The sequence below is a fragment of the Chelonia mydas genome, chromosome 3 (assembly GCF_015237465.2).
Source record: "Chelonia mydas isolate rCheMyd1 chromosome 3, rCheMyd1.pri.v2, whole genome shotgun sequence".
NCBI lineage: Eukaryota > Metazoa > Chordata > Testudines > Cheloniidae > Chelonia > Chelonia mydas.
In genome coordinates, this window is record NC_057851.1 from 151915073 (window position 1) to 151937991 (window position 22919).

Consider the following 22919-nt stretch of genomic DNA (forward strand, 5'->3'; position numbering starts at 1 on the left):
GGATTCAAGTCTAACCCCCTTGCAACTACACTGCAATTGTACTAACTCACGGCTCAGACCCAGGGTCTCAGGACTCTTCAGGGCTGGAGGATCCATGCTCAAGTTATGTCGGGACCCAGAGTCCAAGCCCTATTGCCCCACTTGACTCGGGTCCTGGGAGTCAGCCAGATGTATCCCACAATTCCATGGGACAATTTCCTTACTCCTCTTTATCCCAAAAATCTGCCATTCACTCTATTGGAAATGGAAGCCACCCCGCCTTTGCAAGTGGCAGACACTCAGGTCAGCATTAACCCATTGTATTCTGATCACCAACCTGCAAGCACACTATCAGAGCGCCTCCTGGGTTTGCAAAGGAGCACAGACTGATCACGCCTTTTGCAAAGCGAGCTGATTCCTGCTAATGTGCAGGGTGGGCAGCAAACTTTTCCCACAGTGCACCGTGGTCCTAGGACTAGAGCATCCATATTTGGGGGTGGGGGGAAGGAGAGGGAGCGCTAGGGACTCTGGAATATGGTTATTTTGACTTGGGTCTGCACCCTGCAGGATGGATGCCAGAGCCCTAGATTTGAGCATGGGTTAGAAAAGTGCACAGCGTAGATGCTCAAGCCCAAGGTTCCCTAACCCTGCGCTTACATTGCAGCGTAGACGTATCCCTAGAGGTTGAGTCATACTGGCAGGGCATACTGGCATACTGCTTCTGCCAGCCAGATAAGCTCAGGACTTCATTCACATGGGCTATCAAACCACTGCCTTATAAGCACAATTTTTTAAAATGAAAGAGTATGGTCACTTGCAAATTATTTGTTAATATGCAAATTAACCCATAAATTTGCATAAACCACCTCACAAGGAACTGCTATGAAATTTCTAATATTTTTCCCAGTAATGACCATTCCTGGCCCTTACTACTATGTGTTTCCAGATCTTTACAACATCTGGGCATTGTGAAATCTTTGTATTGAAATTTAACTCAGATCTGCCTCCCCCCCCACATCTAGTCCCAGTAAAGGGGAAACAATTCAACTAATTAATCTCAAAATAATGATGAGCGGCTAATGTGTGCTTCCCTTACTCGTGCAACTTGTCCTATTGATTTCAGTGGGACTCCTAGCATGAATAAGCTGAACAGATCTGGCCTCAGAAATGGTGATGGGAATAAAAGAAGGGGGCCCTTCATCCTAATCAAAGCAGTTCTAGTTTCTCTGTTTTTTGGGGACGTGTACCTAGCCCCTCCCTTGTACTTTTCCCAAAGACCACACTGACTACATAGCATTATGGAATACTCATTACCTACCCTCCTCGGTGTGCTGAACAAAGGTCATTTCAGGGATCCAAGCTGGTGCTATTATCACTGGATACAGCATGTTCTTTAACTTCATCTCAATACCTCAAGGAAAAACAAGACTCCCTGAGTTAGATGCTTCTCAGGGAATAGATAGCATTATTGTGTAACAAAGATCAGTGACCACATCTTATACCGGTTATGTAACAGCTTAAAGAGTTCCCGAAGAAGGGTCACATTTATCACTGGCCAATGGTGGTATCTGCATAATGAAATTTTAGGGCTAGAATCCATGAGATGTCCCTCCAATCTGCAATACCCACCAACCTCTTCCCCTGTGAAGGAGCTCCCAGACTGCATGCGGACATTACTGACTCATTGCTATCATCATGTTAGGCTGAATAGCACTTGAGTGGGAAAATAGGATGAGATATCAGAAGGGGAATTGTTCATGAAATCAGACTGGCTTTGCAAATCTCTCTCTCCCTCTACACCCCCTGCAAAAAAAAAAAAAGTTTGAGCGCACTGCAAACCCTCACATCCTAAGAGGTTTGCTCAGTCCCTGGACAACTTCAAGCAAATGGCTGAAAGTTTCAGGACTGGATTCACCTAAGTACATTTTCAGTGCCTTTCTTCCCTTCCTGCAAAAACCAGAGCAGGCTGTTGTGTATCTGTGTACCTCTTCTTGTCAATAACCCATTAATAACTGGCACCAAGTTAGAACGAAAGGCCCACCAATCTGAATTAGCACTTATTTAGCTTGCTCCAACAAACAGGACACAAGGATGTTCGTGAGACTGATCCATGTGGGAAGAAGTAAAATGCTCCCTGACATGCCCTTCAGAAACCACCCCCACAGGGGTTTAACTCAGGCAGTTTTAAGGAAGTCCAAACTGGTTTTGCATTGTGCTTGGGAAAACCTTTCTGTGGATAACTTTCGAAACTGCTGAAACTGAGCCTCAGTTCTTCCTCTTACCAACTTCTGTGTTCCCTACAACGAGCTTAGCCTTGGGGTACTGAGCCTTGAGCGCCAGCAGCTCCTCGAGTGTCGTGGGCTGTATCCACATCACACGCTCGCCTTTGAAGCACAGCTGTTCCTGGGGTTTGTCTTTCTGCATCTGAGAAAATAAAATGGGATGGACTCAGATTGTAAAATGCTTCCATCAAGAATCCCTGCCCCAGCTTTGTTTTTGCCAATTCTCCTCATCGCATGACTGCTGCTTATTAGGAAGAGGAAACTAGCTAGGAGTCAGCCCAATGTCGCTGCCCTCCAGTAACACGGGAACTTCTTACAAATGAAACAGAGGGAGCTGGTGTTGGCATAAACAAACTCAGTGTGACCCCCATGAAGGGAGCACCAGCGCACTGGATAATGTTGGGTTGAGTCTGGGGGAGCTGCCAGCAGCCGTGGAACTAACAACTGAGTTTTAAGGGTGATTTGTTAAATGTATAGGAGGCAGAGAACACACCCACCTCGTGGACCCAACCCTGGGCTATGATCACTGTGTAGGGCATCTGCTGGTAGAAAGTCTGCCCAGCCTGGGATAGCAGGGTCACAAGCCTCCATAACTGTTCCTTCATAGGGAGGTGCGGGATGATCGGAGAGGAAGCTAGAGCAGCTCTGAAAGTGAGTAGTGCTGACTGGAAATGGCTTGGCCCAGGCAGCTGGGGGATGCACTGATTCCACTTATCCTGTGTACCCCATGGAAAGCCTCTTCTGGCAGGGCTCTTATGTGAAAGACTGGAATGCTACTGCCTGCTCCAGGTCAGCAAGTGTGTCTTATTTTACTGGTGTCTGTCTTTTACACTGTAAGCTCCTTGGGGCAAGAGCCACATAGGTCACTCAAATCCCACATTATAGAATCAGGCCAATGAGCTGAATTCTTTGCTGCATGAATGTGCCTACCAGCAACTCTGGAGGGAATATAGGCTCCTGTGTGGGATCCAAAGGATGGAATTCAGCTGGGTTGAACAAGATGGAGGACACCATTGCCTGTTATACAAAGCAAATTGCTGTTAGAGAAATTTTTTTTCTCAGAACAAGATGACTTAACTCTGTCTACATGTAACTCTGATTCATTTTTCCTTTCTGATACAATGCTTTTCATTATTTTGTTAAATGATGAACAGTACAACAAATAGAGTGGAATGACGCAGACTGATGAATTAAACAATGGCCCAGTTCTTGAGCTCCCCACTTATATTTATCTGTCCTTAGCAGGAGTTTGCCTGGCTAAACACACAGGGTTTTATTCCAGTCTCACTTATAGCAATGTTAGACTGGGATAATTGAATAGAATCAATGGTAGATTTGCCTGAGCACGGATCAAATAAAAGCAAAGTGAGGCCTGGTCAGGGTGTGAAAAATCCACACTCTGAACAGTGTTGTTAAGCTGGCCTGTGTCCCTGTGTAGACAGTGCTAGGTCGACAAAAATTCTTCCATCGACCTAGCTACCACCTCTCGGGGAGGTGGATTACATATGCTGAAGGGAGAGCCCTCCCATTGGCATAGGTAGTGTCTACACTGAAGTGCTAGAGCAGTGCTGCTATAGCATTTTAAGTATAGACAAGGCCTCAGTCTGAGGTGCTTTGCCTGAATAAAATCAGAGTAAAGATTCAGGCTTTGGCACGTACAAAACAAAAGTTAAATTACAAAACACTAACAAAGGATAGTGAAAAGAAAAAAGAGGAGAAAAAATAAAGGTGTGGCAAGGCCTTACTGCATTGTCTTCTTTCTCGTTCATGCAGCAACCTGTGTCATTGACTTTTCCACCACAACAGCCTCCATCCTTTCCAGCCATACAGCAGCCTGGGCCATTGATTCCTTTCCCACAGCAACTCCAGTCCTACACAGGCAAAAAACTGCTTAGAGAAAAACCTGGAGATTTCAAGCAAGCTAAATAGGTTTCATCCACTTGCAAAAGCAATTGGTCCCCCATTTATAATTTCTATCATAGGAACAGAGGAATTGGAAATGGAAGATGCCAAATAATTAGGTCTCTCCCTTTCAGTGGGTCTGAATGGCCCCTTACAGCGTATTCTATGCCGTTTAGTTTTAAATAACCCAAGTAGTGGCACTTCCATCACCTCCTTATGGATAGCTCAGTGGTTTGAGCATTAGCTTGCTAAACCCAGGGTTGTGAGCTCAATCCTTGAGGGGGTCATTGAGGGGGTCATTTAGGGATCTGGGGCAAAAATTGGGGATTGGTCCTGCTTTGAGCAGGGGGTTGGACTAGATGATCTCCTGAGGTCCCTTCCAACCCTGATAGCCTATGAGATTGCTCCAGTGTCTGATGGGTTTCACAACTACCTATAATTTCATCCTTTACACAGAATAATATACACATGCACCACGCTAAATCATTGCTTTATATCCTGGTGTTCACTACCCATCTGAGCTACGCCCATAATACCAATCAATGTAGTATCTAGGTGCTCCATTTCTCCATGCAACCCCCCCCGGGAGGAGACTTTTTTAAAAATGATAAGTAAAAAGCGTATGGCTGTGCTTAATGCCCCACCCCACCTGGGTGGTGGGTGTTGGGGGGAGGGGTCTTTTCAGCTTAACACCACTGTCATTTTAGTTTTGCAGTTCAATTCTCATGAAAGTAATTACCCAACCGGACTCTGCAGTTGTATGTCCCTCGTCATGCACCGTAGTTAGGCACCTTTCTATACCTGCACATACCCGGGTGATCTGGGAACTGCTTTGTTTTGTGGGATGCTGTATTTTTAAGAGCCTTAGCAAAAGCACTGTTAAAAGAGGCCTGCTTACTGGTGACCTGACATGGGACCACTGCATTGAGCACTCTAGTTATTAAAGGGAGCTAACCTGAGCAACTGCCATTAACAAGTAAGTCTTGTCATGTTATCAGTACGTAACATATGTACTAACAGGATCCAGGGCTGTGTTTAGGATTGGTTGGGGAGTGACGGGGGGGAGGGAGGAGGCTGGTTGGCAAATGTATTCCCTTTTTCTACCAGTCCAACAGTGTATTTTATCAACAGTTGAGCAAGTCAGCCTGCTGAATGCCTTGCAGAAATTTGTAATGTTATATGAGGCCACTTACTTTAGCAAATGTCCTGTACCCCTGCAGAATGGGTCTGTATCCTGTACAGCGACACAAGTTTCCTGCATGGCCAGTGCAAAGGGATAAAGGTTAAGAGTCATTCAGTCAAGAATTTCTGTGCACACATCAGAGGCTGATTTTGTGAGTGTTTTTCCCCACAATAACCAGCTCAGCATTAGACAGAGCTGATCAGAAAATGGGGGGGAAGTGAAATTTTGAGACTATTTCTGCACAAAATCCCCCACTCTCTTTTTTATGTAGAAATTCAAAATCGCAATGAAAATTTTCACAGACATTTCAAAAATTTCCAACTATCTCTATTTAGCATTCAGCTGCCTTGATTACATGTGTTTAATCTCAACATGCCGATTATCTAATGTCTGGAGCAACACAGAGCTCATTTCTCTTCCGTGGCTGACCTCTCTTCAGCAGGGGTGGCCACTGTACTGCTGGTCACAACTCCCTGATTCAGCATGAGCCCAATCCCAGCCCCAGCCTTAGTTAAAGCAGCCAAGGGACTGCTCTAACCTACACAAGAGGAGAACTGGCATAACAGAGTTTTGCTCCTCCACATCCCCAACCCTGGGCACACCCCTATATGTGGGGCTGGTGGTTGGGTCAGAAGCAAGCTCTGTCATCTCCATTGGCTCTATGCCAGCGAGGAGTTTCCCCCACCCACCAGAAGGTGATTTATTTAGTTTGTAAGCTCTTTATGGCAGAGACCACCCTTTTGTTCTGTGTTTGCATAGCAACTAGCACAATGGGGCTCTGGTATATGACTGGGGCTCCTATGCACTATGGTAATGCAGATAATTCACAACAACAATGGGAATTCTCCACTGTCTATTTCCGGACAGAATCTGTTCATTTCACACCCATGAGCAATGTACTGTGAACAGCTCATTCTGGACAATCCAGGTCTTACTTTGATAGTAACTGGCCAGTTTTAAAGCAATCAGGTTAGGTGCACTCTGTCCCACTTGAGGAGGGAAATGTAGCCCCGAAAATGCACGAGATGCATGCCTGCAGGTCTCTTTTGGAATAGGCATTACCTTGGAAATTCTCTTCGATCTCCTCCATGTTTGGTTGAGGTCTGTTGCGAAGTAATGTATACATGGACATGACAATGCCAGGAGTGCAAAAGCCACACTGCGATCCATGGCTTTTTGCTATTCTCTCCTGAGAGGAAAAAGTGACCAAAACACAAACAGATCTTGTTAGCAGCACTACACTGATTTCCTGACCTCACTAGTCAGTGCTTCCTCGCGTCTCTGGGCAGACCCTCCCAAAGGACTTAGGGCTTGTCTACACCTACCGGGGGATCAACACGCAGCGATCGATCCATCAGCGGCCGATTTAGCACTCTCCCGTCGACTCCTGTGCTCCACTGGATCAAGAAGAGTAAGGGGAGTCGACGGGAAAGCGTCTCCCATCGACATCATGTAGTGTGGACTCTGTGTTAAGTATATCTAAGCTACATCAACCTGAGTTACGTTATTCACTTAACTCAAATTGCGTAGCTTAGATCGACTTTTCCCTGTAGTGTAGACAAGACCTTAGTCCATTCAGATTGGTTTCAAACAGACTCATGAGAACTCATACTGCAAAATTCGGATCTGGAGTTCAAAAAAAAAAAACCCTAAATCTTGGCCTACTGAAATTGATGGGAGTTTTGCCATAGAATTCTTTGGGGCCAGGATTTCACCCCAGGAGTATCTGAGTCCCTGGATTTCCATTTGCTCCATCACAAAGATAGGGGCTATTGGTCAGAATCAGATGTGCCTTTGGATTTCAAACCCTTTTCCCTCAAAGCTTAAGTGTTTGGATTCTGCGGGGTGGGGAGGTGGTAGGGAAAGGAACAAGCTCTATCCAATTGGACCCACCCAATCTCCATCCATCTCACTTTAGGTCTAAGTGTTCTCTCTTTGTGGTTTCCCATCATGGAAAGAATCTATACAAACTGCTAGATATGTGCAGAGGAAAACTTAATTTCCATCTCAAGGGCAGCATCTCTAGCAAAGATGAAACAACTAGTGACTCCAAACACTGCAATGTAGTATCACCAGTGTATAATAGTAACACGTTGCATTTCTCTCACAACTTCCAGAACCCTTTGGAAACATTACTAAATTAATCCTCAGCAATGCCCCTGTGAGGGGGATAAATGATAATATCCCAATGTAATAGGTAGAGAAACTGAGGCACACTGAGTTCCTGACTAAGGTCATCCAGGAAGGCCAAGGCAAAGCCAAGAATAGAACTTAGATTTCCTAACTCCCAGTCAGGGCCCCACAGAGGTTTCAAGGGGCCCAGAAAGGATAAAATCTGAAACTGAGGCCCCCAGCCCTTCCAGAGTATTACTATAGAGATGAAAGAGGTTAAAGAAGACGAGAGGGGATGGCAGGTAAGAGAGGGCCCAGGTCTGTAGCGTTGCTGTCCACCCCATGAGGATGGTGGGGGTTCTGCCTGCATGCAGCCAAGGAGCCGCTTCCAGTCCTGCCTCTCCCTGAGCTCTGGCCCCACTGCCAGTTGGAGTGGTATTCCCAACCCCCGACCATACTCCTACCTCTGGGCTCTCAGCATGGTGGGTTGCCTCAGGTCTGGTTCAATGATGCCAACACCAGCAACAGTGGGATGTGGGCCCAGCTGGGGCAGGGGAGTCACTTTTCACACTATTGATGGTGGGCGCCAAGCAGGAGCAGCGCTGCAACCCCATGCGCCAGGTCACAATACCTCTCACTCAGATTTGCCGCAGCCACCCACCCATCATTTTGGGGGCCCTTGGGCAAACTGTACTTTTTGTTCTACCTAGGCCCTACACAGCCCTGCTCCCAGTCCTGTGCTTTAGCCACAAAATCACTCCTGGTGTAGGACTTGGATCAATACAACGTTGCAGGGCCAAAGCAAGAACACTAGCGGTGTAGCTGGAATGAGACCTAATATCATGTTTGCTTATAACAGAGAGTTACAATGTAGACATGTGCTTAGGTGCCATTCCCACTACAAACAAAGTCTCCGCATGCGGTCTAAGGTGAAACCCACACCCTCCGGGCTTTGTCTTTATTAACAAGGAAAGTAAGAACAACACAAGCTAAACCTCAGCCCAAGTATTGCTCCCAGGGTAGGCTGTTCCAAGAGTTCCTCCAGTAGAAGCTGTCTGTCAGAGGCCCGTGGTCCTACTGCCCAAGGAGCTGTTCCCACCTCCCTTATATCCAGGGCAGAGCTAACAAGCCATGCATGCCCCCCAAGGGGTCAGCAGAAAGCAGTAACTTACCAGGTGTTAGAGCCCTACGCTAACAGGGTGAGTCCGCAAAAGATGCCTGCCACAGGTTACATTGTCTTAAGACTTAACGGCAGAGACAGCTCACCTGGACAGGATGCAACCTTGTCTTTGTGCTCCCTATGCCTTCAACAGTAGTCACTGCTACGCGATGCAATGCGCAGATGGGGAACAGACAAGCATTTACAGAGTAGTGGCTAGTACTGTGAGTTAAGGTCATTCATTTGTAAAATCATTTGCCAGCGGTGCTCAGCAAAGGGAACAGGGAATCATGAGGTTTGCCTGCTTTGCAGCCTCTGATATATACAGTTACAATTCCAGGCAGCCTGGTTATGATAAGCAAATGGGCTAAAGAAAGGCAATGTTGCCTGTGACAAAACACTGGAGTCATGACAGCTCCACTCAGACAAGGCAGAGTCCTAGTGAAGTCTGACACCCTCAGGGACATATCTAGACCTTCTTCATTTGATGGGAAGGGCCAAGTGGAAATTTCCAAATGCACCCTTTGTTGCTTAATGCACCTCTGAAAGGAACTCAGATGCCATGGTGATGGGTGTAGTGTTCAAACCTAAATTAGACAGAACAGACTGGACATACTTATTAACAACCAGCCAAATCCTGCAGCCCAAACTCAAGCAAAACTCCCAGTGACTTCACCTGAGCAAGAACTGCAGGATTTGGTCCAGTGCTAACAGCACTAATTCTTCTCAAAGCACTTATAAACATTAAACTAACTAATTAGTCCTCACAACGTCTCTGTAGGTAGTTTAAATGAGTATACACAAATAGGGAAACAGAGGCAGAGATGTCAAATGACTTGCCCAGGCCACATGTGAAAGCTGGGAATAATAACTGTGGAGTTCCTGGCTTCCAGCCCTGTGCTCAGACACACCTCTTGTAGGTGGTGAACAAAGTGAAAATGTCTCTGATAAAAGATTAAATCAAACAATGTAGCCAGAACTTTCCTCATAATTAGCTCTCCTGATCTCTGCAGCCTTTGTAGCCCCAAAAATAAATTACATAAATAAATATTCTGGCTGCTAGGGGATAGAATGATTGAAGGGATTTATTAATGAGAACCATACTTTTTCTTCTCTTGGTCAGCCTTTGACCTCATTAGAGATGTTCACCAACCCACGGTAAAATACCCATGGCATTTTCACTATATGAAGCTTCTGCCATTCTCGACAGAAAGAATAATCAGTGTTTTACTTCTTCTTGGTTTGATTTCATTGTTTAGCTCCACAAACGATCAAGAACTGAGAATGACATAATTCCATGTGCCAAACAGAAAGAATTTTTTTGCAGATTAAATGGATATCTGCAGATACAGTGGATATCGACAGGCACACAGAAGCAAGATGATTCCAGAAATGTAATAGTGATAAAGATCCTAGCAGGGTAATTGTTATTTTACTCTTTCCAGGGCAAATGCAGGGCTGCATTGCAACAGGAGAATGCTACATTAGGGTTATAAAGGTTACCATATCTGGAAACACCATCTAAGCTGACATCTGGTCTGTCACAAGAGCCTGTGCACATGCTTCAAGACAAGATGTAAAATCTTCATAAGCATTGTACAATACCGTTGGAGGAAATAACTTCTTGTATCTGCTGAGTTTACGTCCTAAATTGTGGATTGAAGCTTTGGCAGAACCGTAACATTATATAACAACATTTATTTAATCATAAACAATGCTGCATCCCTGGATTCATGACTATTTTCATTTCCATCTCAGTTTACAGGTTCAGCTTGCAAAGGATACACGATTTTCTTCTGGGAGTTGTCAAACTTGGATATCATAACAGTGCAAGCACCACATCCACCTTCTCCACAGCCTAGTTTGGTTCCGGATAGCCCCACTGAGAGAACAAGGGCTAAGGAAAATACAGAAGCATAGCAATAGCCCTGGCAAATATACAGCCCACAACCCTTTTACAGCCAAAGTTTTCCAAAGGTTCTGGCTGAAAACTGAGTTCCTAATTTTCTTCACACTTTCCCTTATCAACAACTTAGTTTTTACAGAAGCAAAGCCTCAACTACTGATGTGAAGACTACAGGACGGACACACAAAGATCTGATCATAAGCAGTTAACTACCCAATACGCTTATTAGAGCTGGTTAAAATTTTCTGAATCTTGACGTTTTTCAACAATTTTTCAAATTTTGACCCAAAAAAACAGGAAGGGGAGGAAATACTGCTGAAATTTTTTTTTTTTGCAGTGTTGTTGTATTCATATTGGTCCCAAGATATGAGAGAGACAAGGAACGTGAAGTAATATAGTTTACTGGACCAACATCTATGGGTGGAAAGTACAAGGTTTAGAGCTACACAAAGCTCTTCTTCCGATCTGGGGAAGGAAATCAGAGTGTCTGAGCTAGACACAAGTTGGGACTGACTGTTAAGCATAAGGGGTACACGTTGTAGGCAGCCACTTGAAATGGAGTGGGCAATAAGAATTAGACTGTTATTCAAAAGGGGTTTGAAGTGGACTATTGCAGATTAGCAGGCAGGTGTGTTACAAATTGTTGTAATGAGCCATGAAACCAGCATCTCTGTCAAGTCCATGATTTTTAATGTCTTGTTATGAATGTAAGTTCCGAGGCTCACCTTCTGAAGGTGTTGTGCAGGTTTCCTTTGAGGACAAGTATTGAAAGATCAGGTATGGAGTGATCGGTTTGTAAAAAATGCTTACCCAAGGGTGATATAGTGTTTTTGGTTTTTATCATTTTTCTGTGTAAGTTCATTCAAGAGTGTAGTGATTGGCTGGTTTCACCCACAGATTTGTTATGGGGCATTTAGTGCACTGGATGAGATACACCACATGTTGCAATAAGCATGTGTAGGACCCATGGATCTGGAAAGGTGTGTTGTGGGGTGTACTGATCATTGTAGCAGTGGAGATATGTCTGCAGGTTTTGCATCTATTGTTCTGGCAGGGTCTGGTGCCTCTCTGAGTTGGAGGGTCCTGGTCTGTGGTTCTGATGATGAGCTTGACAAGGTTTGTGGAGTTGTTTGAAGGCCAAAAGAGTGGGTTCAGGAAAGATTTGTTTCAGGATGTGGTCCCCATCAAATATGGGTTGTAGTAGTTTGATGATACCCCATATGGGTTCTGGTGTGAGGCAATAGATGATAACTAGGGATTTCCGGTCAGTGTGGGGGGCAGGGGTCTGAAGCAGATTCTATGGGGGTATATGTTTCTGTGCCTGCATCTGAGATTTTGACACCAATACAAACATGTGGAACAAGTAAGTGAGCAAAAAGGTAGGTGCTGGTACACACAAAAACATATAACTTCAGAAAACTAAGTCAGCAAAAACATAGGTAGCCAATTTTAGTCAGACAGATTTAGAGCCCAATTTTCAAAATTTGTTTCTGATAGTCAAATTCAGGAGTCTGTAGAAACAACTTAACTAAAAAGAGTTGATGAAAACAGAAGTTCTCTCCTGTAAGTGCAATAGCTATGGAGATTCATGGATAACAACAGGAATTAAAGAAAGTCCCTGATTCAGCAAGGTACTTGAGCATGTGTCTAACTTTTGAGTAGTCCCATTGAGGTTGTCTACTCCATAAATCCATCACCCATATGTCAGTTTATTGCACATACAGAAAGATGAATATACATGAGCAAATACGTCACACATACAAAGAAAAGTACATGAGTACATGCAGGAAAATAAAGGAGTTCTTATTTCCTGGGGCTATATTACCTTTTCTTGGGGACCTCTCCTGCAAAGGGGCAGCCATAGCCAAGGGAAGTCCCCAGTAGCATGGTTCTAATGGAGCCCAAAGGAAGGAGGTGCTGGGAGCTGGAACCAGTAGAGAGGCACAGGGGGATCTACCAGGTGCATCGGCTGGCCCATGAGCTCATCTACAGGGGTCGAGAGCATCTTCTATATCTCACAACAAGATGATATGGGAGGAATCTACCAGACTATTCTAGTGGTGATTTTCTCCTTCCAATCAGTTCTTGCTCAGGTTGAATTTCACCCTGCGTATATTGGATCCTCCTAGTAGTCTTAACTCAGGGCGCAGTCCCATATGCCCTTTGTACACTGAAATCCCATTGACCTCAACAAGAGTTTTTTGCACAGAGAGAACATGTAACATCAAACCCAGGAAAAATGCCCACTGAACCCCAGAAACATATTAGGGCTTTTCATATCATCCACAAATCATCTGGGTTTACCTGAGGAATGTCAGAAGACAAACTTGTGCAAGCTTCTAGGATGAGAGGTGCTGTGTCAAAATCATATATTATTATTTATAATTATTTATCATTGTTTATAGTGAACTGGATCGGGCACTACAGAGGAAGACAGAACTGATTTTTAAGGAGAAACCGCCTTTGTTTGCAGTAAATATATGGCCATGCTGAGATCATCAATTTAGGCTTGCTCCTCCACTGTTGAAGTCCATGGCAAATTGACTTCAATGAGAGCAGGCTTGGGCCCTTTCATACTAATGTCATTGAGGTTCCCACTGGAATTGACATGAAACTGATTATCTCTGCACAACCATGTGTCCACTATAGCAGAACACAGCTTGTTCATGGAAATCCATCAAGGCATAATCTAAGGGTTTTCTCTTCCAATGTCACATCGGTTTTATCAGGATGTGGGTGAAAAGCTTCCCAAGGAGCCAGAATTCACCATGTAGATTTTCCATAAACTCTGGATTTGTAAGAAAACAACAGAACCAGGAGCTTTCCCTACAGAATATGATCATCCCAAACATTAAATTATTTGAATTACACATTAACAAGCTCAAACACCTAGGACCAAATGGTGACTCTTCATGAACAGCAGTGCATGGAGCTAGAGAGAGGACACAGCAGCCTTCTTCCCCACTCCTTTGTGCACCCATGCTGCATCCAGACAGAACGCTGCTGTTAGCGCTCCCTGAGCACAAGCGGGCGGGTGCCCCACACCCAAAAACTAACATGGCTAAAGTCCTCCTTCCTCCTCCAAACCCTGTGCACCCACCAGAACATGGCAGCAAGACTGGGGTAAGTACGAACTACACCTTTGTAAAGGGACATAGGGTCTAAGTTGGGAATCTCTTTGCATCGATGGTTTTGATGTATTGAAACAGAAATGGAAACAGCCTTAATTTGTCAGTGAGGAAATTGCTACGCAGTTTATATGTGACTAGACATGAACTGTTCTCTCAATTTTATGGGCTCTTTTTTGTACAATTCTCTCTCCCCGTCATATCTTGAATCACTAGCAACTATCCGAGGCCTCCCTTCCAAGTACTAGCTAGATTGATGCTGCTTAACTTTGATGAGCTGATGAACTCACAGTCCAAAATAATACCAATCTGCATACGGCTCTCACCCCCAAACACGCTGTCTGGTTAGGGTTTGATAGCAACAGTTAACAACGGCAAAATGCCATAACCATTTCAAACCATATACAGTTCTTCCTGACATTGGATACATTTTCGCCGTAGGTAGGTCAGTAAAGTTGTTTCTGGGTCCACATTTTTTTCCAACACCTGAAAGAAGAGAAAAGTATTGTAAAACATATAATCAAGATTTATATATCTAAAGAGACAGACATACAGACTCTGAAGATGAACTTCAGTCCTGGTACGACTCCGTTCACATCAATGGCATTATATCAGTGAACTTTATCCCTTTCCCCACTGCCTGTCACTTTTAAAATCTGCTTATATAGCACAATAGAGGTCAGGAAAGTGAAGTGTCCCAGAAACAGGGTTAGCAGCAGATTAAGGCCTTGTCTACACTACACAGTTTTGTCAAAAAAAGGCAGCTTTTGTCAACAAAACTAGTGGAGGTGTACACACTGATTTAACTCTCCTGCTCTGCTGACAAAATAAAACCACCTCAATGAGAGGCACAGAGCTTTTTGCAACATAGGGCTTGGCTACACTTGTGAGTTACAGTGCAATAAAGGAGCCCCGGGTGCACTAGATCACTACCCGTCCACACTGGCAAGGCACGTAGAGCGCTCTGACTCTGCGGCTACAGCGCTGCTGGGTACTCCACCTCAGCAAGTGGAATAACATTTGCTGCACCCCCGCTGGAGCGCAGCAGCGCCAGTGTGAACGAGGTGTTGCATTACTGCGCTCTGATTGACCTCCAGAAATGTCCCATAATCCCCTTAAGTCAAGTGGCCACTCTTGTCATTGTTTTGAACTCGCTGTAGGAATGCAGATGTGCCCTTTCAAAGCTCCGTTTCTGACAGCTGGCTGCTTATCTGCTCCGGGACAAAGGAACCATTACTGAGGAATGCTGCTTGCTTTGAGTGAGTGAGAGAGAGAGAGAGGCGCGGGGGGCGGGGGGGGGGAGGTGGGAGGGAAGGGAGGTCTGCTGCTGTCTGAACTTACAAGACAGCATGCTGACACACTCTCAGCCCCCCAAAAACCCACTCCCACCCCACCCCCCCGCATTTGAAAAGCACGTTGCAACCACTTGCATGCTGAGATAGCTATCATAATGCACTGGTCTTTGTGGCGACACCAGTGCGCTTCCAGCTGAGAGTGTAAACACTCGGCAGAGTTTTCCCTGCTGCGGTCCCTGAAGGCTGGTTTAACTCCCAGCGCTCTACAACTGCAAGTGTGACGCAGTGTCAGAGTAAACACTGCATTCTTTACATCGCCATAACTGGGCTCCGGGAGATACCCTGCAATGGCCACCATGACTTCTCTGCTCACTGTTCTGAACTCCATGGCCCTGCCGCCAGCTACGCAGACACGTGCCCCTCCCCTTTCAAAGCCCCAGGAAGTTTTGAAATTGCTCAGCACAGAGAGCTCACACAGCTACTGCCCAGCTGAGCATGCTGGCTCCCTGGCAGCAAACACGCTCCTGCCTGGACTACATGGGAGGGGGTGGATCTCCTGGGTTTGTGGGCAGAGGAAGCTGTGGGAGAACTCGGAGGTAATCACAGATTCAAAACATTAACATGGAATCCTGCTCTCCCCGGCAGTAGGACCGCAGCAGCAGGAAGACAGGGTGGGCTGATGCTGGGGGTGGGAGGAGAGACTGCTGTGCTGTGCAGAGCCAGGGAGGGAGGCGGGGGCTGATGTCGGGGTGTCCCCCTCACCCTGCCGGTGTACTGGTCTCCACTGAGCTGGGATGGGAGTTCAGGGGAGCGCCCGTCTGTGCACCAGCTTCTGCCTCACTCGCCCAACACGCACACTGTCTCTCTCACACACACACACTCCCTCAACACACACACACACTTATGTGGGCTTCTTGTGTCAGTGTTCAGCAATGTCCGTTTGGTCATATTACTGAGTGCTACTTTAAGAAGTGATTTAAACTGTGTCACTTTTCGGGTACACACAGCAATCATTACAAGGTTCATAGCACGGTGCAAACAAACAATGTCAGGCTCAGCACACTACAGCAACACACATTACTGTGGTTCCGTGTTAATGTGCTCCTTCAAGACATCCCTCAGACAAATAGCCCCCCATTGAGCTCCTCTTATAGACTTGTGTTTATAACACACAGCACAAAACAAAACAGCAGCGCAGGATCCATCCTTTCTGACAGAGACGGCTCGGTTGCAGGTTGAAAAGTGGCTGGCAACCTAAAAGGATGCCCATGGAACAATGGGATTGAGAAACCATCATGTGACCTTGCCCTTGCTCCCATGAGGCATTGAAATCCCTTCCCAAAACACCCTCTGGCCAGCTGCACAGTGGGATTGCTACCCACGGTGCACTGCTCTCTGTGTCAACACAAGAGCTGCTACTGTGGACTGCTCTGCTGACACAAGAAGCACAGTGTGGACATACAGCAGCAGTTTAATTACAGCGGTAGCTGTATATCGATGTAACTTAAGTAGACTTAAATTCGTAATGTAGACATAGACTAAGGAGGGACAAAGCACTTGGCATCTTGGAGTTTAGTCCATTATCTCTCCTGCAGAAGCCCTGATCCAAACACCATGTTCTAATAGGTTTGGTCATATGTAAACAAATTCTGTTAGTGATGTGAGACCCTCAAGAAGTTCAGAGGTTTGGTTCATATGAGCAAAGAACTATTAAGTGATCCGAAGTTCAGGATTGCCTGGATCAGGATTTTGGTTCATGCCCATCTCTAATACTGAGTTAACTAATACTCACTTAAACCTAAATGCTGACCTTAGAAAGTTATTTATTACAGTAAAATGTTTAATTCTTGCTAGATGTTATTTATTAAGGTAACAAGCTATTCAATTCTTGTTGAATCTGGGGATACAACCTAAGATTCAGCACTGATTCTGACTTGACATGAAGCTTATCTGGCACCTTTTTTTAATGTTTTATTAATAGTTGTGACATTAATAACCATCTCGAACCTGGAAATGGCTGGTTTTGGTGTGGCGGAATCTTAATCTGTGCAATTTCAGTCAACTCAGTCTTGATTGTTGGTAATGTTGTTTACTGTTACCTATTTTATTAGATTTAAAACTCGGGTTTACTTGAACCTTCCCCTTGCGGTCAGAAATCAAAGTTTTGTATTTGTTTTCTTCTGGCCTGCAGGGTTTGTTTTGCTCCGTCAGTATTAACAGAGTACTAAGGCACATTTCCAGTAAAATTGCATAATAGGATGTGTTAATATTTTCTTGACTCTTACAATGTAGGAGTCCTAAGTACAGTCGTTACAGTTTACTTAAGATAATGTCTCTCAGTTTTGAAAGTCTGATTGAAGCAAAGAGCACTTTTATAACCTTTCCCCCCACCCCAAGATAAGATAATTTATCACCCTCTGTACTTTGAGCTTTTTTTCCCATAAGACCCACATTTTTATAATTGGCTGATTAAAGTGCTACTGCACAATGTAGCTGGGAAGTGGTTACATATACAGCTCCTGTATTTGTGACCATAAAACAGATAATTTGCCAGGCAAATGGACTCTGGCACTCCTCACTATTCAAATCTTTACAAATATAATATTTTCAAGTGACTGGCATCACAGAGGTATTTGCAGCATTCCTTTGAAAGTACATTAAGCGTGGGGATTACCATCAGAGGTGAAAGTAAGCCAGTACGGCATACCGGTAAGGAAGTGGCTGCCGGTACACAGCCGACTGTACTGGCAGGGCTGCTGATGAGGGCGGAGGGGAGGTCAAAAGGGGCAGCTGCCCTGGGACCCAGGGCTTCCGGCAGCAGTGGGAGCCTCTGGCCCTTTAAATCACCACCAGAGCCCCAGGGCTCCCAGCCGCCACCGTCACTACCCCAGGGCTCCGGCAGCGATTTAAAGGGCCTGGGGCTCTGACAGTGATTTAAAGGGCCAGGGGCTCCCAGCCATCGCTACTGCCCCAGCACCTGGAGCCCCGAGCCCCTTAAATCGCCCCCTGAGCCCCAGGCGGCGTGGGCCGGGCAGCGCCAAAGGGCTGGCTGGGGGAGTCTGGCCCCAGCCCCGCCCCTTCTGCCAGAGGCCCTGCTCCTTCTGGGGGCCCAGAGTTCCCCGCCTCACCTTGTCCAAGACACTGGCCGCCCTTTGTACCGGTAAGTCCGTTAAGTTACTTTCACTCCTGATTATCATACATATCTCAGTAATGCTGGCTACTTTCAAGAACAAAGTTGCAAAGTTTGTAATGGCATTAGTGTGAAGGTACACATCAGCCTGGTTTGTGCACGTGATCTGGGAAAGTGGAGAAACATACTTGCGAAGTCAGATTTTCGCTAACATGCTGCTGAGCCTTTCGGGTTATGCTGGGACCAAATTTAAACAGTAAGATGCACAAAGTTGGTTCATATTGTAACATACTCATTCGATCATTTTTAAAAGCCTACGGTAGTGCAAAATTAAGTTATAATCACACAAAAGTCCAGAATTTCAGAGTTCAGGTTTCCACAGCTAATCAGGCCTCTCAAGCCTATTTTGTCACACAATGCTAGTTATAATAGCTGGATGTATACGCCAACATACCTGGCTCTGAATTTCCTGACTTTTGTGGGATTCTAATTCTAGAGTCTTCACTGCAACAATCTCAAGGGAGGGGCTGGCTTCTTACGACCTTGATTTGTTTTTTTAAATAAGCATTCAATCAAAAAGGCACCTACATTCCAGCATGCTCTGTCACACACTCCCACTAAGCAACTGCTGAAACTGACGGGTGAAATTCACCCCCTTCTCCCCCGCCACACACACACACACCCCCAAGTAAACAGGCTGCAAGTCTTTGTGTGAGAACTGCTCTGGTGAGTAGGGGCATAGAATCCCCTCTCCCAACCTGAGGGCAGTATTCATGGCTGCAGTGCATCCCCCTGTATGGCTGCCACTCTCTCCTCCCATGGCTAGTGGCTTCCATTCCACCTGCAGTAAATGGTACCTCATTATGTGTTTATTTCAGTAATGAGAAGCAGTTCCCTACTTCAGATCCTTCTGAGAATTACTATTTTCAAATCACAGTATTGTCAAGCACAGCAAAATCCACATCCCTGTTTGTGGTCTATGTACATGCCCGGCCTGGCCCTTTCAAGCAAAGCTCTTTTTGAGCTATCCAGACATAAAAAATAAGCCACTGGCCAATTTTCTTCATGCTTCAATAAACCCCAAATGGCCAAATAGGTTTTCTTGAGATTTTCCTAAAAATATGCAATTGTGGACCAAGAATAAACACAAGAAGTCTCATCACCAAATGGCCATTACTTGGGAAGTTGTAAATGGCTGAAAATATGGGCTTAGGCCCTGATTCAGCAAAGCCTTAAGATGCCAGTTATTCAACAAAGCACTGAAGCATGTGTGTAAGTTCCACAAAAGTTAAATCTTTGCCAAGTTGGGGCCTTGGAATGGAAGCTGCTCCTTATCATTGGAGCAAATACATAACGTGCTGGGCACCCTCACCACACCTCCTTTTCAAGTCAAGAGACCAGATTCACCTCTTACTCCTATCGTTGTAAAGCAGCACGAACACCATTGTAGTAAATGGCGTTGCCTGCATGTAAAAGTTGTGTAAGCAGGAGGAATATTGGGCCTACTGGGAGTTTTGGGTGCTCAGTGCCACTCGGAATCAAGCCCAGGGCTTGAATAAGACCACACACCTGTGTAAGTCAGGAGTGACTTCACTGCATTCAATAGAGTCCCCTGGGGTAAAACTACTGTGCGATCAAAACAAGGCCCCACTTGTTGGCCCTGCCTTATGACACTGCTGTGAACACTGTTAATCTATCTAACTACATGAATTTATTATTGTTATTTTTTGTCCTCCTTCGGGTCTTCCTCCAACTGTTCGTTAGGCTCATTTGTATCGTCTCTAATTGGCTTTTAAATTCTTTGGGTGGAAATAATGTCTATTTATGTGTTGCACAGTGTGTAGCATTATAGGACCCCAATACTCATTCTGTCTGTCTGCTTAGGTACTCGACCCTTCAAATAGGATCTGAGTACCTCACACCCATACTCCTGCACAGTGCAAAATGAAATAATCCCCGTTGATTTCAGGATCGACCCCTTACAATTACAGTTCCCATAGGCAATGGAAGAGGAGTGCCACCAACCAAGTTCTCTGCTGACTTGGTCCTTCTGCTGTGTTAGGTGTTGACACACTTGCATAAGCAGCCTCAAGCTCAACCCCTATTTCCAACCAGAGAACTAAAGAATGGTGTCTGCCAGAACACTCTACACCAAACCTCTGCTCTCCTCAGACGTTGGGTAGGCTCAGATCCAAATGTCATGGCTCAGCGCACTCTTTGTAAGAGGTACAGACCAGAGCTCTTGACTTCAAACATCCCTGAAATCTCAGGAAAGTTTGGATCCAAATCCAGACTGGGAATCAAACTCACAACTCAGTCCCATCTCTAGCTGGAATAGGGTCATATCCTGCCCTCATGCACAGCAGATGGCCAAGCTGATTAACTCCACAGCGCACAGCCTTGTTAGGTGAAAACTGGGATGGTAGGAATCCTGCTCCCAGAATGCAGAACAGCAACACAGTCACTATGGCAGCCTCTGAACCAAGAAACCACACACCATGTTCTCTCCACGGGAGAGAAAGGCCAGTGAATCGGTGTACTGATTCTCTGGCCCAGCCCTGCTCTACTCTTGAGCAGCATGCAAGGAATCTCCATAGATCTGTGCTCCACAATGCACAGGGAGTGCACACCTTGACATGACTTCCCACCATGCTCGTCTCTGGGCAGTAGCACTGCACTGGTCTCATGGTATCAACGGCCATAAAAATAGGGGCAGGGTTTGCCCCACATTGAACACGGACATAGGTAAATTCTATTGAGAGTGCAGTAGAGTGGCGGTCCTGACTGGTTTCAGTGCCTTGCAGGATGCGGACCACAATCCTGGTTAGCGTTAAACCTCTTCAGAGTGAGGGGATGCTGTGAAAAACTGAATTCACTGTTCAAAGGCTTCCACTGTGTGCAGGAATCACACCACCCACCTTTGAAAGGTGTTCCAAAACTTCCTCTCTACTGACACCTCAATCCGGGACTGTTCGTAAGATTTGTCATCTAAAAAGAATGGCTCAGGTGTGGGAACCTCTCTCATATCCTCTGCAGTGAAGACCAATGCAAAGAATTCATTTAGTTTTCTCTGCAACAGCCTTGTATTCCTTGAGTGCTGCTTTTAGCACCTTGACCATCCAGTGGCCCTACTGATTGGCAAGCTTCCTGCTTCTGATGTACTTAAAACATTTTTTGCTATTAGTTTTTGTGTGTTTTGCTAGTTTGCTTTACAAATAGGTTTGTTTGTTTGTGGCCAACCTAATTATATGTTTACATTTGACTTGCCAGAGTTTATGCTTCTTTCTATTTTCCTCAGTAGGATTTGACTTCCAATTTTTAAAGGATGTATTTTTGCTTCTAACCATCTCTTTTACTTTGCTGTTTAGCCATCGTGGCATTTTTTGTTCTCTTACTGGTTTTTTATACAATTATTTTGAGTCTCTATTATATTGTTCTTTTTTAATTTCCATTTAATAGTGTCTTTATTTTTGTGTAGTTTCCATATTTGAAGTTACTGTGGTAGGTGGGTTTCATTGGAATCGCCGCCGCACCTCCCCTCCCCCCCAGGATGTTAAATTTAATTATATGGTTGCTATTACCAAGCAGTTCAGCTATGTTTACTTCTTGGACCAGATCCTGTAATCCATTTAGGAATAAATCTAGAATTGTCTCTCCCCTTGTTGGTTCCAGGATCAGCTGCTCCAAGAAGCAGTCATTAATGGCGTATAGAAATTTTATCTCTGCACCCTGTCCTGAGGTGACATGTACCCAGTCAATATGGGGATAGTTGAAACCCCCCATTATTATTGGGTTTTCTGTTTTTGTAGCCGCTGTAATCTCCCTGAGCATGTCACAGTCACAGTCACCGTCCTGGGCAGGTGGTTGGTAATATAGCCCTACTGCTATACTTTTATTATTCAAGCATGGAATTTCTATCCACAGAGCTATTACGATACATCCCAATCTTTAAAGGTTGTTGTTGCTGCTACTGCTGCTCTGTTAGAAAACTTCAGTGGAAGAGAATATGATAAAATGACTGATTAACACAGCCAGGATCCAAGAACAAAGAGAATAAAAAGTTGGAATCTCTCTTACCTTTTGGCCGTTCACAAAGAAAATCAGCTGATCAGTTGTCCTTTCTGAAGCCATCCTGTGCACTGCCCAAATTCACTCTAGAGATCACAGAGCAGGCCTACACGCCATAAGAAAGTAAGCACTACTGGCATCAAGGCACGCAACGTGTGTCAGACTTAGGAATGTTTGACCGTATTTCCACCCCCAAGTTATATAAGAATTGATCTGGAGGTGTGCCAGCTGCAAGTGGCTAGTGCTTCTGCAGCAGTAATGATAGAACAGGAGAAGTTGAAAGAACGAAGTGACCTGCCCCCCTGATATAGCACTAGATTAATTTGAAAAGTTATTTAATTGCATTTCCATTCTGAAAGACACGGCCGAGCTTGATGCACCCAAAAATCTGGCTCTATTAGAGCTTACAGAATTAACAGCATTTTGCTTTGGAGCGCCACGTAGTTTTTCCAACCGTTTATCACTGCACTGAACCAAGAACACTTGTGATTTTTTTATACTTGCCCTTTCCAACAACAACCAGCCTCAGCATCAATAACTTTATAAGATACTTTCCTGTCAAAACAGTGAGGACTTCCTCTCTTAATTTTCACCTGATATACAGAGATCAGTAAGCCGAGTCACTGTGAGATTATTTCATCATTTTTCTGCTTACGATTTGTAACACTCCAGTGCTTTCCATATGAAAGGAAATAAACATTTAAAAAAAACACACACACACTCTGCATGCTTCTAAAGGACTACAGATAACTCGGTCCTTATGCCCAATCCAGCA

At 45.1% G+C, this 22919-nt stretch overlaps 1 protein-coding gene across 6 annotated transcripts in view; it reads right to left on the minus strand.

Annotated features, from left to right (window-relative positions):
* XDH (xanthine dehydrogenase) overlaps window positions 1–22919 on the minus strand; it is an 81466-nt gene that overhangs the window by 52966 nt on the left and 5581 nt on the right. For 4 of the 6 annotated variants that reach the window (XM_043543550.1, XM_037895601.2, XM_007071756.4 and 1 more), the window contains 10 exons: window positions 22154–22250; window positions 14080–14137; window positions 10403–10499; window positions 8725–8833; window positions 6409–6535; window positions 5357–5418; window positions 4007–4132; window positions 3192–3278; window positions 2262–2403; window positions 1298–1390 (listed from right to left, as the gene is read on the minus strand). In XM_043543550.1, the coding sequence (XP_043399485.1) occupies window positions 1298–1390; window positions 2262–2403; window positions 3192–3278; window positions 4007–4132; window positions 5357–5418; window positions 6409–6535; window positions 8725–8833; window positions 10403–10499; window positions 14080–14137; window positions 22154–22207 (955 nt within the window). In that variant the 5' untranslated portion in view covers window positions 22208–22250. Of the gene's footprint in view, window positions 1–1297; window positions 1391–2261; window positions 2404–3191; window positions 3279–4006; window positions 4133–5356; window positions 5419–6408; window positions 6536–8724; window positions 8834–10402; window positions 10500–14079; window positions 14138–22153; window positions 22910–22919 lie in introns of those variants that run through there. The other 2 variants (XM_043543549.1, XM_037895605.2) reach the window with 2 other exon arrangements.